The 20659-nt window shown below is 36.7% G+C and overlaps 1 protein-coding gene and 1 long non-coding RNA gene across 3 annotated transcripts; one reads left to right on the top strand and one right to left on the bottom strand.

The window, feature by feature from the left end:
- Positions 1–16677: 16677 nt before the first annotated feature.
- On the bottom strand, positions 16678–17511 carry LOC125587797. The gene is made up of 2 exons (XR_007324173.1): positions 17322–17511; positions 16678–17223 (listed from the first exon to the last, which is right to left on the bottom strand). It is a non-coding gene; the product is annotated as an uncharacterized LOC125587797 (long non-coding RNA).
- A 179-nt stretch (positions 17512–17690) lies between these two features.
- On the top strand, positions 17691–19576 carry LOC106400050. Of its 2 annotated transcripts, XM_022703013.2 has the most exons (6): positions 17691–17768; positions 17853–18051; positions 18164–18307; positions 18419–18574; positions 18672–18978; positions 19470–19576. In XM_022703013.2, the coding sequence occupies exons 2-6, from the start codon at positions 17860–17862 to the stop codon at positions 19496–19498; spliced, it is 828 nt and encodes a 275-aa protein (XP_022558734.2). In that variant the 5' UTR covers positions 17691–17768; positions 17853–17859; the 3' UTR covers positions 19499–19576. The 2 variants fall into 2 exon arrangements, with proteins under 2 accessions (XP_022558734.2, XP_013695922.2); XM_013840468.3 differs by having other exon boundaries at positions 17720–18051.
- Positions 19577–20659: the final 1083 nt, after the last annotated feature.

The following is a 20659-nucleotide window of genomic DNA, read 5'->3' as shown; positions in this document are numbered from 1 at the left end:
GGTTATTTCAATATTAATCCAACAGATGACAAAAAAAAAAAAGTCCACACTTTTGAAGATCTAAATGCAATTCACGGGTTTTAAAGTCCACTTGAAAGATTGCATTTTTCAGCATTTATCACTTGATCGTTTGGGTTTGTCTTTTCCTTTTCAATCACTTTTCTCTTCTAGCTGAGGCTCATCTTGTTGAGATGCACTGACAATCTGGTTCCTCTTAGGCGTCTCGTCCAAAGAATAAAAATGTGAAGTTACAAAATTAGTATCTTTACCAAATCCTTCAAACATGAAAATTATTCAAATCTTATAGAACGTTCAGACTTTCCAAGAATGAATCTTTAAAGATTGTTACACTAAACACTTACCACAATCTACAAAACTCAATAAAGATGCATACTTAGAAGGAATAAAAAATATACTTTGCAGAATATATGTAACCAATAAGATGGAACTTCTCACTTAGCTTTCTGGTGTGTCCCAGAAGAGTACGACATCAAACCATATCCGTCGCTCTGAACTTCACTGGAGAACGATCCTTCACCACCAAGTACTTGGCCAGTACAAAAATTCAGGTGCTGTTTGTTTGCTCACCCAGGTAATCCATCTAGGTGAAGATGCAAATCAATGTTCGTTTTCTACATTATAATGTTACATCCAGATGGATAACCCAACTGAATTTTTAAAAACTCATATCAAATTATCACCCAAATGAGGGTGAGTCTTGATGGTGCATCTAGATGCAGATGCATCTAATTCAGTCCAAAATGATAAATGACAAAAATAAACTTTTAAAATCAAAATATTATTTTCAAACCAATTTTTTATTTTTTTGCATATACATTTTTCCGCCAGAACCGAAAAATGCTTTTTTTCAGCAAAACTGAAAAACACAATTTTCCGCCAAAACCGCGAAAATCTATTTTTCCGCAAAATACGTAAAAACGCACATTTCCATAAAAATGCACTTTTCGGCCAAACCAGTAAAACCGCACTTTTCGGCCAAAACGATAAAAATGTGCTTTTCCATCAAAACCGTAAAAACGCATTTCCTGCCAAAAACACATTTTCCTGCCAAAAACGCAAAACCGGAAAAATGCATTTTCCCGCCAAAATCGGAAAATGCATTTTCCCACCAGAACAGGAATAACGCATTTTCTACCAGAACCGCAAAAAAATGCATTTTCCCGCCAAAACAGGAAAAACACATTTTCCTCCCAAAATCGCAAAAACGCATGTTCCCGCCAAAACCGCAAAAAAAAAACATTTTACCGCATAAATCAGAAAAATGCATTTTTCCGCAAAAACAGAAAAATACATTTTCCGCCAAAACCGCAAATAATGCATTTCCCGCCAAAACCAGAAAACACAGCATTTTCCCGCCAAAATCGAAAACACATTTTCTTGCCAAAACAGAAAAAAAAAAGAATTTCTGCCAAAACCGGAAAAACGCATTTTCCCACCAAAACCTGAAAAACGCATTTCCCACCAAAACCGCAAAAACGCACTTCCTGCCAAAACCGCAAAACGCATTTTTCCGCAAAAACCTCAAAACACACTTTTTCGTCAAAACACATTTTTCGGCAAAAAAGCAAAAAACATTTTCCGCCAAAAACGCAAAATAGCACTTTTCCCAGCAAAAACGTAAAAATGCATATTTTCCGCGAAAACCGCCAAAATCGCGAAAAAACTTGTTCCCGTCAAACCCGCAAAAACGTACTTTTTCGTAAAAAAACGCACATTTTTCGCCAAAACCGCAAAAACCAAAACGCATTTTTCTCCGCCAAAACCGAAAAAATGTATTTTCCGCCAAACCTGAAAAAAATTATTTTCCCGCCAAAACCAGTAAAATGGACTTTTCGTCAAAAACACATTTTCCTCAAAAACCGCAAAAAAATTTTCCGCCAAAATCTTTAAAAAGCTATTTTTCTGCCGAAACGTGAAAAAAATATTTTAGTCATTTTATTAATAAGTCCTCCTGAATGCAGATGCAAGTTAAAAAACAAAAAGCAAACGTAAATAGTTGCATTCAGATGATTCATCTGGATACATAGACGAAATGAAGAAACGAACAACACCCAGATGAAGCATCTGGATAAGACATCTAGATGGTCCATCTAGATGCATCTTCCAGATGTACAAACGAACATGGCCTCAATCTTAAGGATATCAAAACAGGTCTAAGAACAAACAATCCCAAACCACTACAGATAGATTTGGATGAAGAAAAAGAGAAGAACAAACCATTTGTGTCGAGGAACTGGAATCGTCTCTGTAAGCATAATACAGAGAGCCTTAACACAGAGGACAATTAGGGTTAGTGCTGGATGTCGTCGTATCGCAGGGCCTTAAACAGAGGACAAACCATAGCCCATTTTCGTTCAATGGGCCAGAAACAAATATAAGCCTGACCTGGCTAAATAAATGATGCGCTGCGTTTTATAAAACGGGACAGGTGTCGTCACGACGTCGACCAAATTGATGATGTGGATGTCGACGTGGACACTTTGGGAGAGAAGGAATCTGTACTTTATGTATAAAGAATATGAGAACGTTTTGTAAACTTTACAAAAAATCTAAAACAAAATGGAGGCAAAAAGAATAAAAACAAGGTGAAGTGCATTGAATAAGAAGAGTTTAAACTTCTTAGAGATTCCTTAGCCTTGATAGCATAAGGGTCTTGAAGTTCTTCTTGTGCTGTTTCCCCAATATATATAGTGTCTCTGATGGTACGATCAATAAGCTTGCAAATCGTTGGAGTTGATGAGCTACCGTCTTCGAAGAATCAAGATCCATAATTTCATTCATATTTTTCTTATATTTGAAGGTGAGTACAGACTATGAGTTAGATAGCCTTTCCGATTTGCAAATGGAGTTTACCTTGGGATTGCTACCTCAAGCAGCTTATGACGTTTTAACTAATCAAGACAACAAAACATACTCCAGAGCCATCAAAGGCCGCCCACTTCTGGTTTTAGGACCGGCTCAGTGGGGGGACAAGCGGTGCGACCGTCCGGGTCCAAGCCCGTGTCCCCCGTATAATAATAATTAAGGGGTTCAATTTCTTTATAAATCTATATTTATATATATATATAAATTATAAATATAATAAATAAAATTGAAAAGGACCCAAAATTATTTAATATGTATATAGTTTTATTTTCATTACAAATATACACAAAATATTACATATAAAATTTAAATATATTTTAAACATTATCTGTATATAAATTTTAGAGGGTAAATTTTTTTTTGTCCTAGAGCCCCTAAGAATGTTGAGCCGGCGCTGTCTAAGTTTATTTCTTTAACTTATCATTATATAATTCAAATGGATATATTTAAGAGCTTTACAAATAATAATAGAAGAAAAGCAATATTTTAGAGAGTGAGGTTTCTCTTTTCTTTTCCTTATCAAGAAAGCCGTATCAAGAAAAGTTACACTAGAGAAGGATAAAGGTGATAAGGGATTACGCTGGCCGTGGAGGTTGAGAAAGAGTTGTCATGGAACTTCCTTTTCTTGTCAGGAACTATTCCAATACGTCTACATGTCCGCGAAGACCCAATAAAACTTTCTGTAAGAAACGTCTCTCTCTATATATCTCATGAGAATCAATGTTTTTGTTCAAGTCATGGAAAATCTAATTAGGATTTATCCTGCTTATTGTCGGCAGGCATATTACTGGAAGGATAGAAATGCGATGGAGTTCTTGGACACGTTGAAGGGTAGCTATAGTGTGGAGCCAGTGTATGTTGATGCAGAACGCTTGTGCAAGAACATGACGCCGAGAGAAGAATACAGAAAATGTAGTGGTGGAAAAGGATTAATTGCGTCCAAGGCTGTCTTCGTACTTTCGCCGGTTCACTGTCCAGACCACTAAGAAAATGGCTGAAGATCAATTCAAATGCAGGCTGGCGGTATCCGAGGTTTTTGAAATGCACCAACCCCAGTACTGTTTTGGTTATCTCATCTAATTCAATAGTGAATTCACTTCAATAAATTCTCTAGATTCCTTATGATCAATACGATACATAATTTTTATAAGAGCGTCAAGCAACAGACGTGACAAACACTAGCATAAATTATTAAACAGTAATAATAAACAATATATGTATATTATAAATTTGTAACTTGAGTTTGCATAATCTTTTTTATGTTTTTTTTATTTGGAGACTCTTGCTTGCGTTTTGTGTATTATATTTTTTTCCATTTCTTAGTCCGTGTCATTCATCATGAAACGCTTTGTGTACTCTGAAATAATATCTCTCCACTACATGAAAACAGCAAGGATTCTGAGGGAAAAAATCGTCGGAATTTCGTCGGAATATCGTTATTCCGACGACATACCGACGAAACAAGTCGTCGAAAATAATTCCTCGGAATTTCTTCTTTCCTCGGAAATCCCTCGGAATTTTCCGACGGAATTCCGAGGAAACAAACTTCCGAGGAAATTCCGAGGGTCACTAGTTTGTCGGAAATGTCCTCGGAATATACCGAGGGAGAACTTCGTCGGGATATTTCCTCGGACGTTCATCGATCGATGCGTTTTTGGACATATATACATCGATCGATAGGAATATACCGACGGACATATTCCTCGGAATATTCCGAGGAATAGGTCCCTCGGTATATTCCGAACGTTTTTTTGTAAACAGATCGATCGATGGATTTATGTCCAAAAACGCATCGATCGATCGAGTAAAAAATATAATTAATTTCCTCGAAATGTAAAAAATATTAATTTTTTTTAAAAAAATAAAATTTCTGAAATTTAGATTCGAAAATGTGAAATTAAAATTAAAATTGAAATCATATTAATTAATATTCAAAGTTTCACAAATAAAAATAAAACATTCCGAGTTTTTGGAAAAAAAAAAAAACTACGGGTCTGGCACGTCCGGGAACACCTCGTTCGGGTACATCCTCTGCATCATCTCCATCATTTGCTGGTTCAGCCTCCTCTGTGCCTCATAGCCCGCCTGTTGAGCCGCCATCTGGGTTTCCAACAAAGATATACGATCATCTTTTTCCTTCAACTGAGCCGTAAGTACTTCTGGATCAACAAAGGGCGGTGGTGCAGAAGAAGGAGGAACCGACCGGGTGCGACGACCCAAACCGATCAAACGTCCCTTCTTCTTTGGAACCGACAGAATAGAAAATAGCCAAATTTACAAATTTAAACCAAGAAATAAATGAATTGAACTTTAAAAAAAAAGAACTTACGGATTCAACGATTTCGTTGATTCGAAACCGGGACAAGTTGGTCGAAGCCGTCGAAGTGTCATCCTCGGTTTGAAGCTGAGACACTTCGTCTACCACCTGAGTTTGGACCAGGTCGACCACGTCCCTCACAAGACCGTCATCAATCTGGCCGGTATTCTTGTTGGTATACGCCCTCCTCATTAGGGCGAGATCATCAACCGGCTCGCCATCATTTTCTTCCGCCTTGAAAAAAAATATAAATTAAAGAAACATTAGAAATTAGAAGAAATGCACAATAAATTAAAATTCTGAAACTCAAATAATTGAAAAAAAAGCGGTTGAACTTACCATGCGATCTCCCAGAGTGGCAATAGATTGAGCACCCAAGTTATGCTTGTAGATGCCCTTCCCTATACGGTCGCTCCTGCGGTTGGTGGAGTTGGTGGAAGAAGTTTCTTTCGTCTCTTCCTTATCCCAATGCGCACACAACTCCTTCCAGACCGTGTCGTTCATCGACTTTGGGACCTTTTAATAAAAAAAAAAGAAAATAGTTTAATAAATTAAAAAATAGTTTAATAAATTAAAAAATTGTTTAATAAATTAAATCGAACCTTATTGATTTCCCACTTCTTCTTCCACTCGTGGATCTGCTTCCCATAGTTGTCCATAACTTTATGGACGAAGTGGTGATAGATAAAGAGCGTCTCATCGGAATTCCAGTTGAACTCTTGCTGAAAAAAAAACAATTAGTAGAAAATTTATATTAAAGATTAAAAATATAAGTAAAAAATTAGAATACTTACCGCAAACTGACGAAACCACAGAACCTGCTTGTCGGTAGGGAAGTGAGTGAAAGTCGGATGTCCACTGTCGAGGGCCGAGTACATCATACGGTTGATCCATGCGCTGATCCCGTTACCGGATCGGTTGAACGTAATAAAAAGAATAAACGGTTAATAATGAATCCAAATTTAAAGAAAAAAAATGTTTAATTACCATGTTTGATCCCGTCCATGTGGATACGGAGTGAGATACGGAAGATGGTCACGACCGGGCTGTTGAACCAACTCCGCAACACGCATCACTCCCGGAGGACCTGGAGGAACAGGAGCGGATGCAGCAGCGGGAGCGAGAGGAGCAGGAGCGGGTGCAGCAGAGGGAGATGTATGGTTGGAGCTGTGGGGCGAAGGGGAATCCTGAAAATGGCTGGAATCCCGAGACTGGCTCCCCGTACCACCACGACCACGACGCTGTCGAGGCCGGGTCTGATCATCATGAGACCTGTAAATTAAAAAAATATATTTAATAAATAGAGAAATATATAAATTAATTTTTTAAAAAATAAAAATCCCAAATAATTTAACCACAAAAAAAGATTTATATATATTAAAAATATTTAATAAATATATAAAAATAGTTCTAATAAACAAAAAATAGTTTTAATAAATAAAAATAGTTTAATAATTACAAAAAAATAGTTTTAATAATATATATATATATATATTAAAAATATTTTTAAATCCCAAATAATAGTTTTTAATCACAAAAAAAGTTTTATAGATATTTAAAATGTTTTGTAAAATCCAAAAAATTGAATTTATATACAAAACAATTTTTGTAAAATCCAAAAAATCGAATTTATATAGAAAAATCGATTTGTAAAATACAAAAATCGATTTTATATACAAAAATCGATTTTATAAATACAAAAAAAATAAAAAAATTCTAAATCAATTCAACAAAACAAATTATTCAACCAAATCATAATTCTAAACCTATTATACAACCAAATCACAATCCTAACCAATCACCCTAACAAAAATCTATCAAAACTACACAAAAACCTAACAAATAGAACCTAAGAGAGTGGGATAGGGTCCTTACATGATTTGTGTAAGAGAAGGGGGAGATCGCCAGAGATATCGTCGGATTTCAGGGCGAAATCGCCGGAGAGAAGAGAGGAGTCGCGCAGAGGAAGAAGAGAGAAATGGGGAAGAAGAAGGGGCTCGTGGTTATAAAACCTAGGGTCCGACGGACATTATCCGTCGGAATTCCGTCGGAATTCTAATTTCAATTTTCGCGAAATATTTGCCCGGTAAAATGAAAATATTCCGAGGAAATTCCGACGGATAGTAAAAACCTAGGGTCCGACGGACATTATCCGTCGGAATTCCGTCGGAATTCTAATTTCAATTTTCGCGAAATATTTGCCCGGTAAAATGAAAATATTCCGAGGAAATTCCGACGGATAGTAAAATATCCGTCGGAATTTCCTCGGAATATTCCGAGGAAATACCGAGGAACTAGTGTTTAGGGTTTCAAAACATCAATTTTTTTTGCCGTATTTCATTTCTTATACAATTGTAATGCATATCATTGAGGATTCTTTGTATAGATGAGCATAAACCATGAAATAACAAATTTCAAAACTAATTGAAAGTATTCCCTTTACCGTTCATTAAAAGGTATAAGTGTTTCTCTTATGTTGTGGGATTTCGTTCATACAATCGGAAAAGTGTTAATTATACGGTAATGAACAAATATTTGACTTCATAATGAACGTAAGACACTTAATAAGGGTTATATAGGTGTTATTCAAACCGCAAAACGTTGTTTTCGGTTTAAAAACCTTATTTCCTCGGAATTTCCTCGGATTATTCCGAGGGAACTCCGAGGAAACCCTCTTCTTCCTCGGAATTTCCTCGGAATATTCTGAGGAAATTCCGAGGAACTAGTGTTTGGGGTTTCAATACGTCGATCGATGTATATATATCCAAAAACGCATCGATCGATCACTAAGATGGACCGGACCGTAAGAATGAGATCGATCGATGAGATTATCCCATCGATCGATCGAGAATCTCAAGTGTTCCTCGGAATGTCCTCGGAAAAAAGTTTTTTTATAAACGGATCGATCGATGGATATATGTCCAAAAACGCATCGATCGATCACTAAGATGCACCGGACCGTAAGAATGTGATCGATCGATGAGATTATCCCATCCATCGATCGAGAATCTCAAATGTTCATCGGAATGTCCTCGGAAAATCTTGTAAGTTTTTTTATAAACGGATCGATCGATGGATATATGTCCAAAAACGCATCGATCGATCACTAAGATGGACCGGACCGTAAGAATGTGATCGATCGATGAGATTATCCCATCGATCGATCGAGAATCTCAAATGTTCCTCGGAATGTCCTCGGAAAATCTTGTAAGTTTTTTTATAAACGGATCGATCGATGGATATATGCCCAAAACCGGATCGATCGATCACTAAGATGGACCAAAGCGTAAGAATGTGATCGATCGATCCGTATTTGTTCAAAAACACATCGATCGATGCGTGTGCGGGAAACAGAATTATAAGGCAAAACCCGACCTTTTTTGGATCTAAACCTCAGAACTCTCTTCCCCTCCGATTTCCCCTATAATTCGCCCCCCCCCCCTTTCTCTCTCTATAATCATCCGATTTGAACAATTTTGGGCTCTATTCCCCTTGATTTTTCGAGATCTACCTGATTCCTACACTCGTTTTCACCCTAAGACAGGTATACTCCGCGAATCTCCACATTCTGAAATCGTGTTCTTGAGCAATTTTTTGGGTTTCGTGAATTTCTTATTTCCGTGTTGATTCCTTGATCAAATATGCATGAAAAAGATGTTTAAACATGGAATAGAACAAAATTGTCTGTGATCAACGAGTTTGGAACAGGATTTGAGATGATTTAGGGATTGAGAATTTTTTTCAATTTGGTTTTTTTTATCACAACTCGATTTCGCCTTTCATTTTCATGTTGCTTTGAGTTCTTAATTGATTATAACCATGTTGAGAGCAATGATTCTATTTTGTAGAGAATGAAGCGCACGAAAACATCAGCAAAGAAGAACACACAAGAAGAGGGTTCGTCTCAGCGAGAGAAGCAAAGGCCAAAGAAGTGGGATAAGTCTGATACCACCCACTACAACAACATGAAGAAGGTAGCCGTTCCGGCTACACAACTAGCATGTCCTGAGACGATGACAATATTGGGAATCAAAGCAGACATTGAAGGGCTGTTCCAGAACATGGGTCTAGGCCAACTATGCAACCTCAACGAACCCACTTATCCGGAGTTGGTACGCCAGTTCATAGCATCCGCATACGTCAGCCATCCCGATGATAGCCATCAGGAAGGTTTTCTGGCATTCGTAGTGCAGAAAGTATACTATGAGGTATCTTTCACAACCTCTGCGGACTATTTGGATTGAGTGCAGGGGAGAGGACATCTGGTCTTTATTGGACTTCAGAGCTGTTGAACTTCTGGGAAACGATTGGCACAGGGGTTTATAGATCTTCTCAGGCAAAGGAGTCACTTATCCGGAGCCCAGTACTGAGATATGCCACACGCCTCATTGGCTCATTGCTATACGGGACAACCACAGCCGCATCAGTCACGCAATGGGAGTTGTGCCTCCTGTACCAAGGTGTGAGGCATTTGCTACCGGCATTTGGAAACTCTACATTCCCACCTGCTACTGCCTTCAACATGGGAGCGGTGCTGGCCGCAAACTTAGCAGGATACAAGGGGAAAGTAACCAAATCCAAGAGCAATGCATGTGGATTTGGTGCAGTGATTACTCGGATCCTTAGACATGTGGGTGTAGACTGCGAGAACCAGCAGGTAGCACTGGACAGATCGAACAACATTGCTTGGAACTACCTGGATGTCAAAAATCTTGTAAGTAAGGAGTTCATAGCTGGTCCCCACTCGAGGATCGATCGGGATGGTCCTTACGTCTACGTATTCCAGGACCGAGCGAAGAAAACACTCTACTGCCACCTGCCTCAGATCGGCCTGACTGCTCTACTTTCAGAGGCTGCAGTTGAGTTCCTACCCCCTGCTACCGCACTAGTAGACAAGCCATCCTTCTTCACGCCAAAATATCAGACCAAAGGCAAGGCCGTGGTTGATGAAGAAGGAGAAGATGAGGCTGCACAAGCCATTCCAGATGATTCACAACCCCATCAGCTACTCCCATCAGACTCCAGCCAGTACAAGCTGCAAGAGCTTCCACCGAACGCCACTTCGCGCCAGCAACAACATTGGAGAGATCAGAGCATAAAGACAAACAACGACATGCTACACAAGATCTGGGCTGCCATTTCACGTATCAGGCCGTGTCGTTGCCAAAAGGATGATGTAGTTCATCGGGACAACTCTCCATCCAGCTCTGGTTCGGGTTCGAGTGGTACACACAGGGTAAGAAAGAGGTCCAAGAGACCCAACGATGCAGGAACATCTGGAGCAGGAGACGAGGAGTAGGAGCTATCACCGGCCAGTATTGCCATTTGATTTCCGACCGCGCTATTTTTTTTTTCTTAATTATGAGTTCGTATTTCTTTTACATGGTTTCTTCGTTTTATTTGGTTGTGTTTTGAGTAGTTTTTAATTCGTATTCAGCTTTGCCTTGCTAGATAAACCAAATAACTAATATCCGAGGAAAGAGGTTATATCAAGTGTTCCTCGGAATTTCCTCGGTATTTCTTAAAAAAAAAAAAAAAATCAATGGTAGTCTGTTTCCGAGTCATCATCACCAGATGAATCTGAATCTGGATCTTGGTGAAACTCTCCAATCACTGGTTCATCCTCTACGTGAACGACGGCTTCCTCTCCAAAGTCGGTTAAATCGACAACAAGGCCAACTCCAGCTAAATCTTCTGCTGCACTTAAGTTGCCGGATGTGCTTGGTTGTAGTGGGTCTTCCAGCTCAGAACTTCCCTGAACTCGGCCTCTCGGGTTGAGTCTTGTAACAGTAACCCATGGATCATCTCTGTTCCTTACCCGGGGGTACTTGATATAACAAACCTGTAACATTTAGAAAAATTATAAATTAATACACATGATGATGAATCATTCTGAATAATTAACATTTAATTACCTGATCGGCCTGAGAAGCAAGAATGAAAGGATCATAATATTGCAGCTTTCGCCTCGAATTTACTGATGTAACACCAAATGCATCTGTTCTCACACCTCGATCTGGAGTGTTGTCGTGCCAATCACAATAGAAAACAGTACAGCGCAATCCAACCATGCCCAAATACTTGATTTCCAAAATCTCATGTATGTGTCCGTAGTATACATCATCTCCTGATGCAGAACAAACGCCAGCATCATAAGTCGTACTCGAACGTCTCCTCTTCTGAGTTGTGAATGCATATCCTCGAGTACAAAATCTCGGATATGACTTCACAACAAAGTTTGGTCCAACGACCATCTCACGTATCCAATCGTCAAATGTTTCACCTCTGGCCAAACCAGCAGACACCTATTAATAGCACATATATATATGTTATATCAATAAATGTGAATTAGTATAAATATGTGATAAAATATATTTTAATTTGTTTAAAGCACTCACATAAGTAAACATCCATCCAGTAAATTCTCTCTGCTTCATTTCTTCTAGTTCGTCCTCTGTGGCGTATCTATACTCGAACCGCTTTTCTGCCATGAAAATCCTGTATATGATGACAATAATGTAATTAATTAAGATTTAAATTTCAACTTGTTAAAATAAAAATTTGTAAGCTCATTTATTTACCTCTCATATTGAAGAACGTCTTCGCAGTTGGTGAGCAAATATGTTTGCAAATGACTGCGCTCCTGCTCAGTAAGTCGACGGTCCTTTGGTTTTCCGCTAAGTCGTCCAACGTCTGTGAAAATGTCTGGAACCGTAACATGATATGTTGCCCGTTCGCCTCTATCATCATGCCGAGCAGGTCTTCTGTTTTTGGTCTGAACTTCTGCTGGAAAGTAGTACTCGGCAAAGTTTGAAGTTTCTTCATTGATCATCTGTGCGACTATAGAACCTTCCACCCTACTTAAATTTTTCACCATCTTCTTCAAATGGAACATATACCGCTCATACAGATACATCCATCTATACTGCACAGGACCACCAAGTTCCAATTCTCTTGCCAGGTGAATAACAAGATGCTCCATAACATCAAAAAATGAGGGAGGAAATATCTTCTCAAGGTTGCACTGAATCACGGCTATGTTAGTCTTCAAATTTTCAATACCTTCAAGAGTCACTGATCTCGTGCATAAATCGCGGAAGAAACCACTTATCCCTGCAATTGCTTCATGAACATTTCGTGGTAATAGTTCCTTGAAGGCGAACGGAAGGAGGCGCTGCATCATTACATGGCAATCGTGGCTTTTCAAGCCAGTAAACTTTCCTTCCTTTTGTCGATACAGTTACGCAAATTTGATGCGTAACCGTCTGGAAATTCCACATCGTTTGAAATCCAATCAAAGAACGCATCTTTTCCCGCTGCATCAAGTCGGTATATGGGAAAAGGAGCCCTACCATTCTCATCAACATGAAGTTCTGAACGAGCACATATATCGACTAAATCCAGTCTTGACTTCAAATTATCCTTTGTTTTACCTTGAACATTAAGGATCGTGTTCATGAGATTGTCAAAAAAGTTCTTCTCAATATGCATGACATCTAAATTATGCCTTAGCAGATGATCCTCCCAGTATGGCAGATCCCAGAAAATATTTTTTTTGTGCCAGTTATGTAGTTCTCCAACAGCATCTACCGGAAAACGCTCATGTCCACCGACGTCTGGCGTCCTTTCTGCACCAAAATCTCTTAGTTGTATCTTCAAATCTTTCCCACAAATTTCCGGAGGTGGACTGTCAAACACCCTCTTGTTCTTCGTAAACAAATTCCTACTCCTACGATATGGATGATCAGGTGGTAGGAATCTCCTGTGACAGTCAAACCAACACGTTTTCCTTCCGTGTTTTAGTTGGAAAGCATCAGTGTTATCTTGACAATATGGACATGATAGCCTTCCATGCGTTGTCCATCCAGACAACATACCATATGCTGGAAAATCACTTATTGTCCACATTAGTACTGCCCGCATTTGAAAGTTTTCTTTACACGAAACATCGTATGTTTCAGCACCTTGAGCCCATAGTTGTTGCAACTCATATATTAGTGGCTGAAGAAACACATCAAGTGATCTCTTAGGATGCTCTGGTCCGGGAACGAGAATCGAGAGAAACAAAAACTCTCGTCGCAAGCACAAGTTTGGGGGTAGGTTGTATGGTGTAAGAATGACGGGCCATAGAGAATACTGTCTTCCACTCTTGCCAAACGGACTGAAACCATCAGTACATAATCCAAGGTAGACATTTCTTCTCTCATACGCAAAGTCGGGATACTTTGATTGGAAATGCTTCCACGCTTTTGCATCTGAAGGATGTCTGATCTCACCATCTGTTGAGTGCTCCGCATGCCATCTCATTGGTTGCGCTGTGCGTTCAGACAGATACAACCTCTGCAACCTTTCCGTCAAAGGTAAATACCACATCCTTTTATATGGCACTGGAACTCTTCCACTCGTATCTTTATAACGAGGCTTTCCACAAAATTTGCATGTAACCCGCTGTTCATCCGCCCTCCAATAAATCATGCAGTTGTCGCTGCATACATCTATTACCTGATACGATAAACCAAGACCAGCTACGAGTTTCTGAACCTCGTAGTATGAACCAGGAGCTACATTATCCTCGGGTAGAATACCTTTTACAAAATCAGCAATCGCATCCACACAGTCTTCAGCCAAATTATAATCTGTTTAAATGCCCATCAATCTTGTAGCAGATGATAAAGCTGAATGACCATCTCTGCAACCTTCGTACAATGGTTGCTTTCCAGCATCCAACATATCATAAAATCTCCTAGCTTCTGCATTGGGTAAATCTTCCCCTCTAAAATGATCATTTACCATCTGCTCAGTACCTACACCATAATCTACATCCGTTCTAATTGGTTCTTCTAATCTAACCGCTGGCTGAGGTTCGCTAGTACTACCATGTTCATAATCAGTTTTCCCATGATGATACCAAATTTTGTAACTTCGTATAAACCCACTCAAATATAGATGAGTCCAAACATCCCACTCTTTAATAACCTTTCTATTTTTACAATTAGAGCAAGGACATCTTAACATACCTGTTTTTTCTTCCGGTTGTCGGTGAACTAACCCCATGAATTCGGTTATACCTCGTTGGTATTCTTCCGTAAGCAATCTCGTGTTCGGATCCAAATGAGGTCGATCGATCCAAGAACGAAAATAATTTGAAGAAGACATATTTTTTAATCAAATTCGTGTGTAAATAGAGTAAGAGGGAGGATGAAGATATGGAGTGAATGAAGAGGAAGAGGAGTGCTTGTATTTATAGTTTAAATCCTGCCGACAGACTGAGGAAATTCCGACGGAATTCCGACGGAAAAGGCTAGTTCGTCGGAATTTCCTCGGAATTTTGTAAAATCCCCCAACGGCTCTCCAACGGCTATAATATTTCCTCGGAATTCATTGTTTTTTTCCGAGGAACCCATTTTTCCTCGGAATTTCCTCGGAATATTCCGACGGATTGATATTTCCTCGGAATTCCGTCGGTATATTCCGAGGAAATTCCGAGGAAACCCAATTTTGTGTTTCCTCGGAATTTCCTCGGAAATTCCTCGGGATATTCCGAGGATTTCATTTTTCGTCGGAATGTCCGTCAGAATACCGCTGTTTTCTTGTAGTGCTCGCTTGAGCGTCAAGAAATAATTCACAAGAATTGAGCCGCCCACTTTCTTATCTTTTGTTCTCGAAGCATCTCCAACGACACTTCTTATATATTAAAAGAGAAGTCACAACTTTGATTCATGTGTGGATTTTTAAAAAATGGATCTAATGGATATATTCTTATTAAGTTATGTTACATTTAATCTCTAATCTTATCATTTAAATTTTGGACATACCAGAAATTTTTATTGGGCTATTAATAATTGGATTTAAACAATTGATGATTCATTAAATTTATAGATAGTATAAATTAAATAGATATAATTTAATGTTGTAATACTATATACCTCCATATGTTAATAATTTAAATATTTGTCGATGTTAACTTTTAAAATTATAAAGATTTTTTTTAAAATAACAAAAATCATATTATCTAACAATGATTAATCTTTACTACCTTAAACCAATGAAAACAAATTTTAAACTATATAATTTATTTTAAAAATTAAACAAAAACTAAATGTTTAATTATTTATTCAATAATATAAATCTATGAAGTGAAAAGTTTAATTTTTTAAAAAAATTCTAAATTTGTGAAATGTTAAAAAAATTTTGAATATGACAATAAAAAAATATTTTACTAATCTTTATATATATAGTTACGATTTTAATAATAAAATAATAATCCGAAAATATATATATATAAGAAGATACAAATACATGTAAAAATTTAAAACAATCTATTCAATGAAAAAAATATACCGTAAACTTATTATGTTTTAAAAATTGATAGAAACATATATATTATATTATATACCAATTTATAATTGAAAACGTAATGTTTATATAAAAATAAATGAAAAAAAAATTCGCGCGGTTGCGCGAGTCGAGATCTAGTTTTATTTTAAAAGAGAGACTCACGTAAAATAAAGGGATAAAGAGGTGGTTCTCCAACAGTGGTTTTTTATATATTTTCTTTAAACTTTTAATATATTACATTTTAGTCCTCAACAATATAATAATTAAATATCATCATTAAACTTTCAAAAATCAATAAAACATACTATTTGATAGATATTAACAGAAAATATTTTTGAAACAAAAAATATAATAAAATAAAGTCAAATATAACTCTAAATGATATAAAAATGTTAATAATGTATTTTTAATTGAAATAGTTTTAATAAACTATAATGATAAGTACTAAAATATGATATATAAAAAGTTATCATGCAATTATGAGATATATATATAATTGTAGGGAATAAAGTGAAAAGTGAATAGTATTTAAAGGGCCTGAATAGTGGTTCTTTATATTTGATTGTGTATTGTTCATCCCTTTAGAAAATAAAGGGATAAAAAATTGTTGGAAAGCAAAATTCTTTAAAAATAAAGGGATAAAAAACGGTTGGAAATGATCATTATTTCATTTCTAACAGAGGAAAGGAAGTCAAGTAATAAAGCTCATATTGTGTATTTCGTCTGAAACCATATTGAAAATACAAGCTTTGTCGTCCCAAAATTCTGTTCAGAGACAATTGGTTAATAACTCGACAGAAAATATCCCCAGATGTCTATTAAGAGAAACGAACACTGGTTTTGTATTTTGTGACAACTTTTATTTTTCTATGAATATGGAAACAGAATATGAATAATACATTATATGTTTATAACTAAGTTAAAAGTAAAGATAAATGTAGAAATATATCATGCGAGTTTCTCCTTGAGTAATTCAATTAATTAGCTTTGGTGCAATCGTTTGATATGAATTCTCGATAGGGTGGACAACGTCCCAGAACATGTATAACAAGATGCATCCGGGCACAAGAACAGGATACGTCGTCAGCATTTAATATCCATCAGCCACATCAATTATAAACCCCAAAAATTCCAAATTAAACTCATCAATTACTTTCATTAAACTCAAATTGTTGGGATACAATAAAAATATTGAATTATTCATAATCTTTGGTAAGCATAAATTACAAAAACAAAGAGAGATAAAACAAATAGGTCTTCTTAAAAAAATGACAGCGAGCTCGAGGCGAAACTTGAATCCATCGATATGGCCTTCACGACAAAATTGGATAGCTAAAAAATAGTCACTTTAGGTTGAGATTCAACCGTCACCTACGAGAAATCCTAAGAAATTTTGATTGCATTTTCTGATCCATAGAGACCGTTACACAAGATAGTAAACTTGAGTTGAAAAATTTTCTTAGTAACGAGTCCGAGACATCTCCTTTCGTAGAAACTTTGATGGTAAAATTTTCTCCTCAAAGAAAAAAAATGAAGGAATCTAAAGCGGTGAATCCACCGATAAAATCTTCGGAAAAAGGGATAACAATGTGTACATAAAGATTCATATACAGACCCGATAGATGAACCCACTGAATCTTTGTCGGCTTGTCGCTCTAGGCTCTAGCCAAATGGACACAATTCTTTAGACCAAAAGCAAATAACATACTATTATTCTTGGAAACATAACTATAAATATGTAAGGTACATATTTGTTTTTTCCATTGAGTAATGCCGTTACCTGAAGCCTGAGGATTTTTGATGAGATAGAGACTAGATTATACATGTATACGTAGACAAATTTGGCACCAGGAAATGTTGTCTGGAGATTGTTAAGTCTCGCTGTTAACTTTGTGTTAAATGTATCAGCCCATTGATTTGCAGAGTCTGAACATACTTTCCATAAATTTACGGGCACGTCTCTTGCTCCTGGCAAGCAACCTAGTGGTAGTGTTTAATATCCTTGGAGCTCTCGCTTGTACGTCAAGAAAGAAGTCACGAGACTTTAGCTGCCTTGATCTGTTTCATTTTCACTCGACGGTACGTTAACGTAAGGTACACTTCACCTTCTCTATTCTTTCAGTTTTATAAATGTGTTTGTCTATATCTTATTTTATATTATTTTCTATGGTCCTGAAACCATATAGTATATACAATACATGATTTGTCCCGTTGACCTTTTCCCCCTGTAAGTCAATTATCTCTTTGTCCCGGTATCTATCTCTCAGACACTCATTCGATCGTCATATCTCTTTGGGGCCCAAATTTTCAGAGTGTAAATGGGTATATTTCCTTGGTTTGGTGGCTGGATCAGTCAGAACACACAACAGCCTAAAAAATCTGAAAATGTTAAATCCAAGCCAGTGAGAGAGACAAAAACTCACAATGAGAGAGATGAGATGGAGCAATTAAAACTATGGAGAGACGCAAATAAGAAGGAACAATATCAAGAACCTCCTCCTACTGTGAAGGTAAGATCAAATCAGCTAAAAGAAATACAAAACATTTGCCTCTCTCTCTCTATATATATATAGAACTATATATGAAATAATGATCCATAATTTTCATTTATAATATTTGAAGGTGCGCATAGACCATAAATTAGATGGCCTTTCCCGTATGGAAATGGAATTTATATTAGGATTGCCACCTCAAACAGCTTACGACGTTTTAACTAATCAAGACAACAAATCATACTCCAGAGAAAAGAACGACCGTCCACTTCTGGTTTGTTTTCTTAACTTATCATTGTATAATTCAAATGGGGTATATTTAGAGCTTTTTTATAGAAATATATGAAAATATTTTAGAGAGTGAGTTTTTTTTTTTCTTGTGAAGAAAGCCGTATCAAGAATAGTTACATCAGAGAAGGATGAAGGAGAAGGGCATAGGCCGATCGTGAAGGTTGAGAAAGAGTTGTCATGGAAATTCCTTTTCTTGTCAGGAACTCTCCCAATACGTCTAATTGTCCTCGAAGAACCAAAAAAACTTTATGTAAGAAACGTCTCTCTCTATATCTGACGAGAATCAATGTTTTTGTTCAAGTCTTGCAGAAAAATTATTTAGGGTTTCTCCTGCTTATTGTCGGCAGGTAGACTACTTGAAAGATGGAAAAGGAATAAGGACCATGGAAACGTTCGAGGGTAGGTATACAGTGGAGCCAGTATATGTTGATGCAGAACGCTTGTGCAAGCACATGAAGCCAAAGAGTCCAGAAGAATACAGAAAATGTAGTGGTGGAAAAGGATTGATTGCGTCCAAGGTTAAAGTGGACCAGACTTTTAGGCCTGCTTCTCCTTGGGATCTGCCACTGCTGTCTTCGTACATGCGCCGGTTCACTATCGAGACCACTAAGAAAGTGGCTGAAGATCTTCAAATTCGGGCTGCCGACATTCGAGGTATTTGAAATGCACCAAAATCACATTATTATAAAATTCGAATAGCATAATTTTAAAGTTAAAATTTCGCTATTTTCACCAAACAATGTAATGAATGTTTACTTTGTCGTCTCTCATATATGCTTTTCTGGCTATCTTTTTTTTTTTTGAAACACATTCATTGCATTTAATAACTTAGGCTAGGCCGTACCCTACCCATTCGGATTCATCGGGTACGCTCTTTCCTTTATCTTCCTCGGAAAATCTTTCTTTCGACATTATTTTCTTAGAAGCGGACGATGTTGTTGATGTATGTAGTTTCCTGGAATATTCAATGTTGTTGGTGTTGTTGAAAAACGGATTCCCGTTTGAAAAACCAAAACTCTCAAAACATATCCAAAAGTTTTAAAGTTTTGAAAACTTTCTTTTCTAGAATGACTAGATAGAGATGACCATTTTAGAACTTTGGTTCCCTGCGAAAGGTTTCAAGCTTTAAGATACCATCGTTGCAGGTATTCCGGAGCTGAAAGGCGGAGATTAGTTGCTGCGGGCGGTCCCTCCGACCCGAGTCGGGGGAAGAACCCGGAGGATTTTGGATCAGGGTCGTCGAATATCTGCTGTGTAAACTTAAAAAAGGAAGGATATTTATATACTTTTCTGGCTATCATATGAGTTTTTACTTTGTGAACAAGTAAGCATGTTTACTTTGTCGTCTCTCATATATACTTTTTTGTCTATCATATGTCTTGTTTCTAACCACAAGATGGCATGTCTAAATATATGAGTCTTCGTAAAATATGCATTCATGTCAAGATTAATTTAAAGATGGTTGTTCACCAGGCAAGTAGTCTCGCATAGATTTCTGAGTAGAATATCCGACTTCTTTTCTTGTAGTTTTCATGAATTTTAACTCAAAATCGATTAATAATGAATGTTGTATATTATTTATGAAAAAATCGAATAAAAAATCATGAAAATGGCATGTAATGACATTTTTAAACCTAGAAGTTTTTTCACTAACACTTTTAAAATTAAAAGTGATTTTTGTATCACAAAAAAATCGCGAAAGTAAAAAAGTTATCTTTTGAATAGGTAAAAAGATGTTATGTCCGTTTATTTTCTAAAATAATTATTTAATTAATAAAATAAACAAACAAAATAAGAAAAAATTCAGAAAATTTAATAAAATCATAAAATTAAATAAAAATTCACAAAACTAAACAAAATATTAAATAAAGTTTAGAAATTCAAAAACTCAAATAGTTTTTTTTTAATTAAAGACTGACATATCATCGTTAAAAATGACAATTTTGACATAGCTCCAACGATAATTTCTGGCAACATCATTGAAAATGATGGTAGATATATCATCAATAACGACATTTTGACAACCGTCATTGTCAACGATGATATGCATAATGCATGTGTTACACTAATTTTTAAATGATGAAATGTCACTTTGATGGTTGCCAAAAGCATTGTTATTTGTCAAAACATCTTTATTGACATGTCTACTTTAAGGGATGGTAGTCGAAAACTTCATTATTGTTTCCGGAAACTATCACTGAAGATATGCCAAAAACCGTCATCGTCATTAGTGATATATTTGAATTTTTTTTGTCAACGAGAATATGACATTTAAAAATTCTTCTAATTAAAACATCTATTTTGAATTTTTGAATTTTCAATTGTTTTGAAAATT

The sequence above is a fragment of the Brassica napus genome, chromosome C5, assembly GCF_020379485.1.
Source record: "Brassica napus cultivar Da-Ae chromosome C5, Da-Ae, whole genome shotgun sequence".
Classification (NCBI taxonomy): Eukaryota; Viridiplantae; Streptophyta; class Magnoliopsida; order Brassicales; family Brassicaceae; genus Brassica; species Brassica napus.
This window is presented reverse-complemented; position numbering and strand designations above follow the sequence as displayed.

What these genes read in the sequence shown, in the direction of transcription:
- LOC106400050 (XM_022703013.2), top strand. Translation starts at nt 17,860, where the DNA reads ATGGGTATATTTCCTTGGTTTGGTGGCTGGATCAGTCAGAACACACAA. An exon ending in AGAACGACCGTCCACTTCTG is followed by an intron (nt 18,308 to 18,418) that starts GTTTGTTTTCTT and finishes TTTCTTGTGAAG; the next exon opens with AAAGCCGTATCAAGAATAGT. An exon ending in AAGAACCAAAAAAACTTTAT is followed by an intron (nt 18,575 to 18,671) that starts GTAAGAAACGTC and finishes TATTGTCGGCAG; the next exon opens with GTAGACTACTTGAAAGATGG.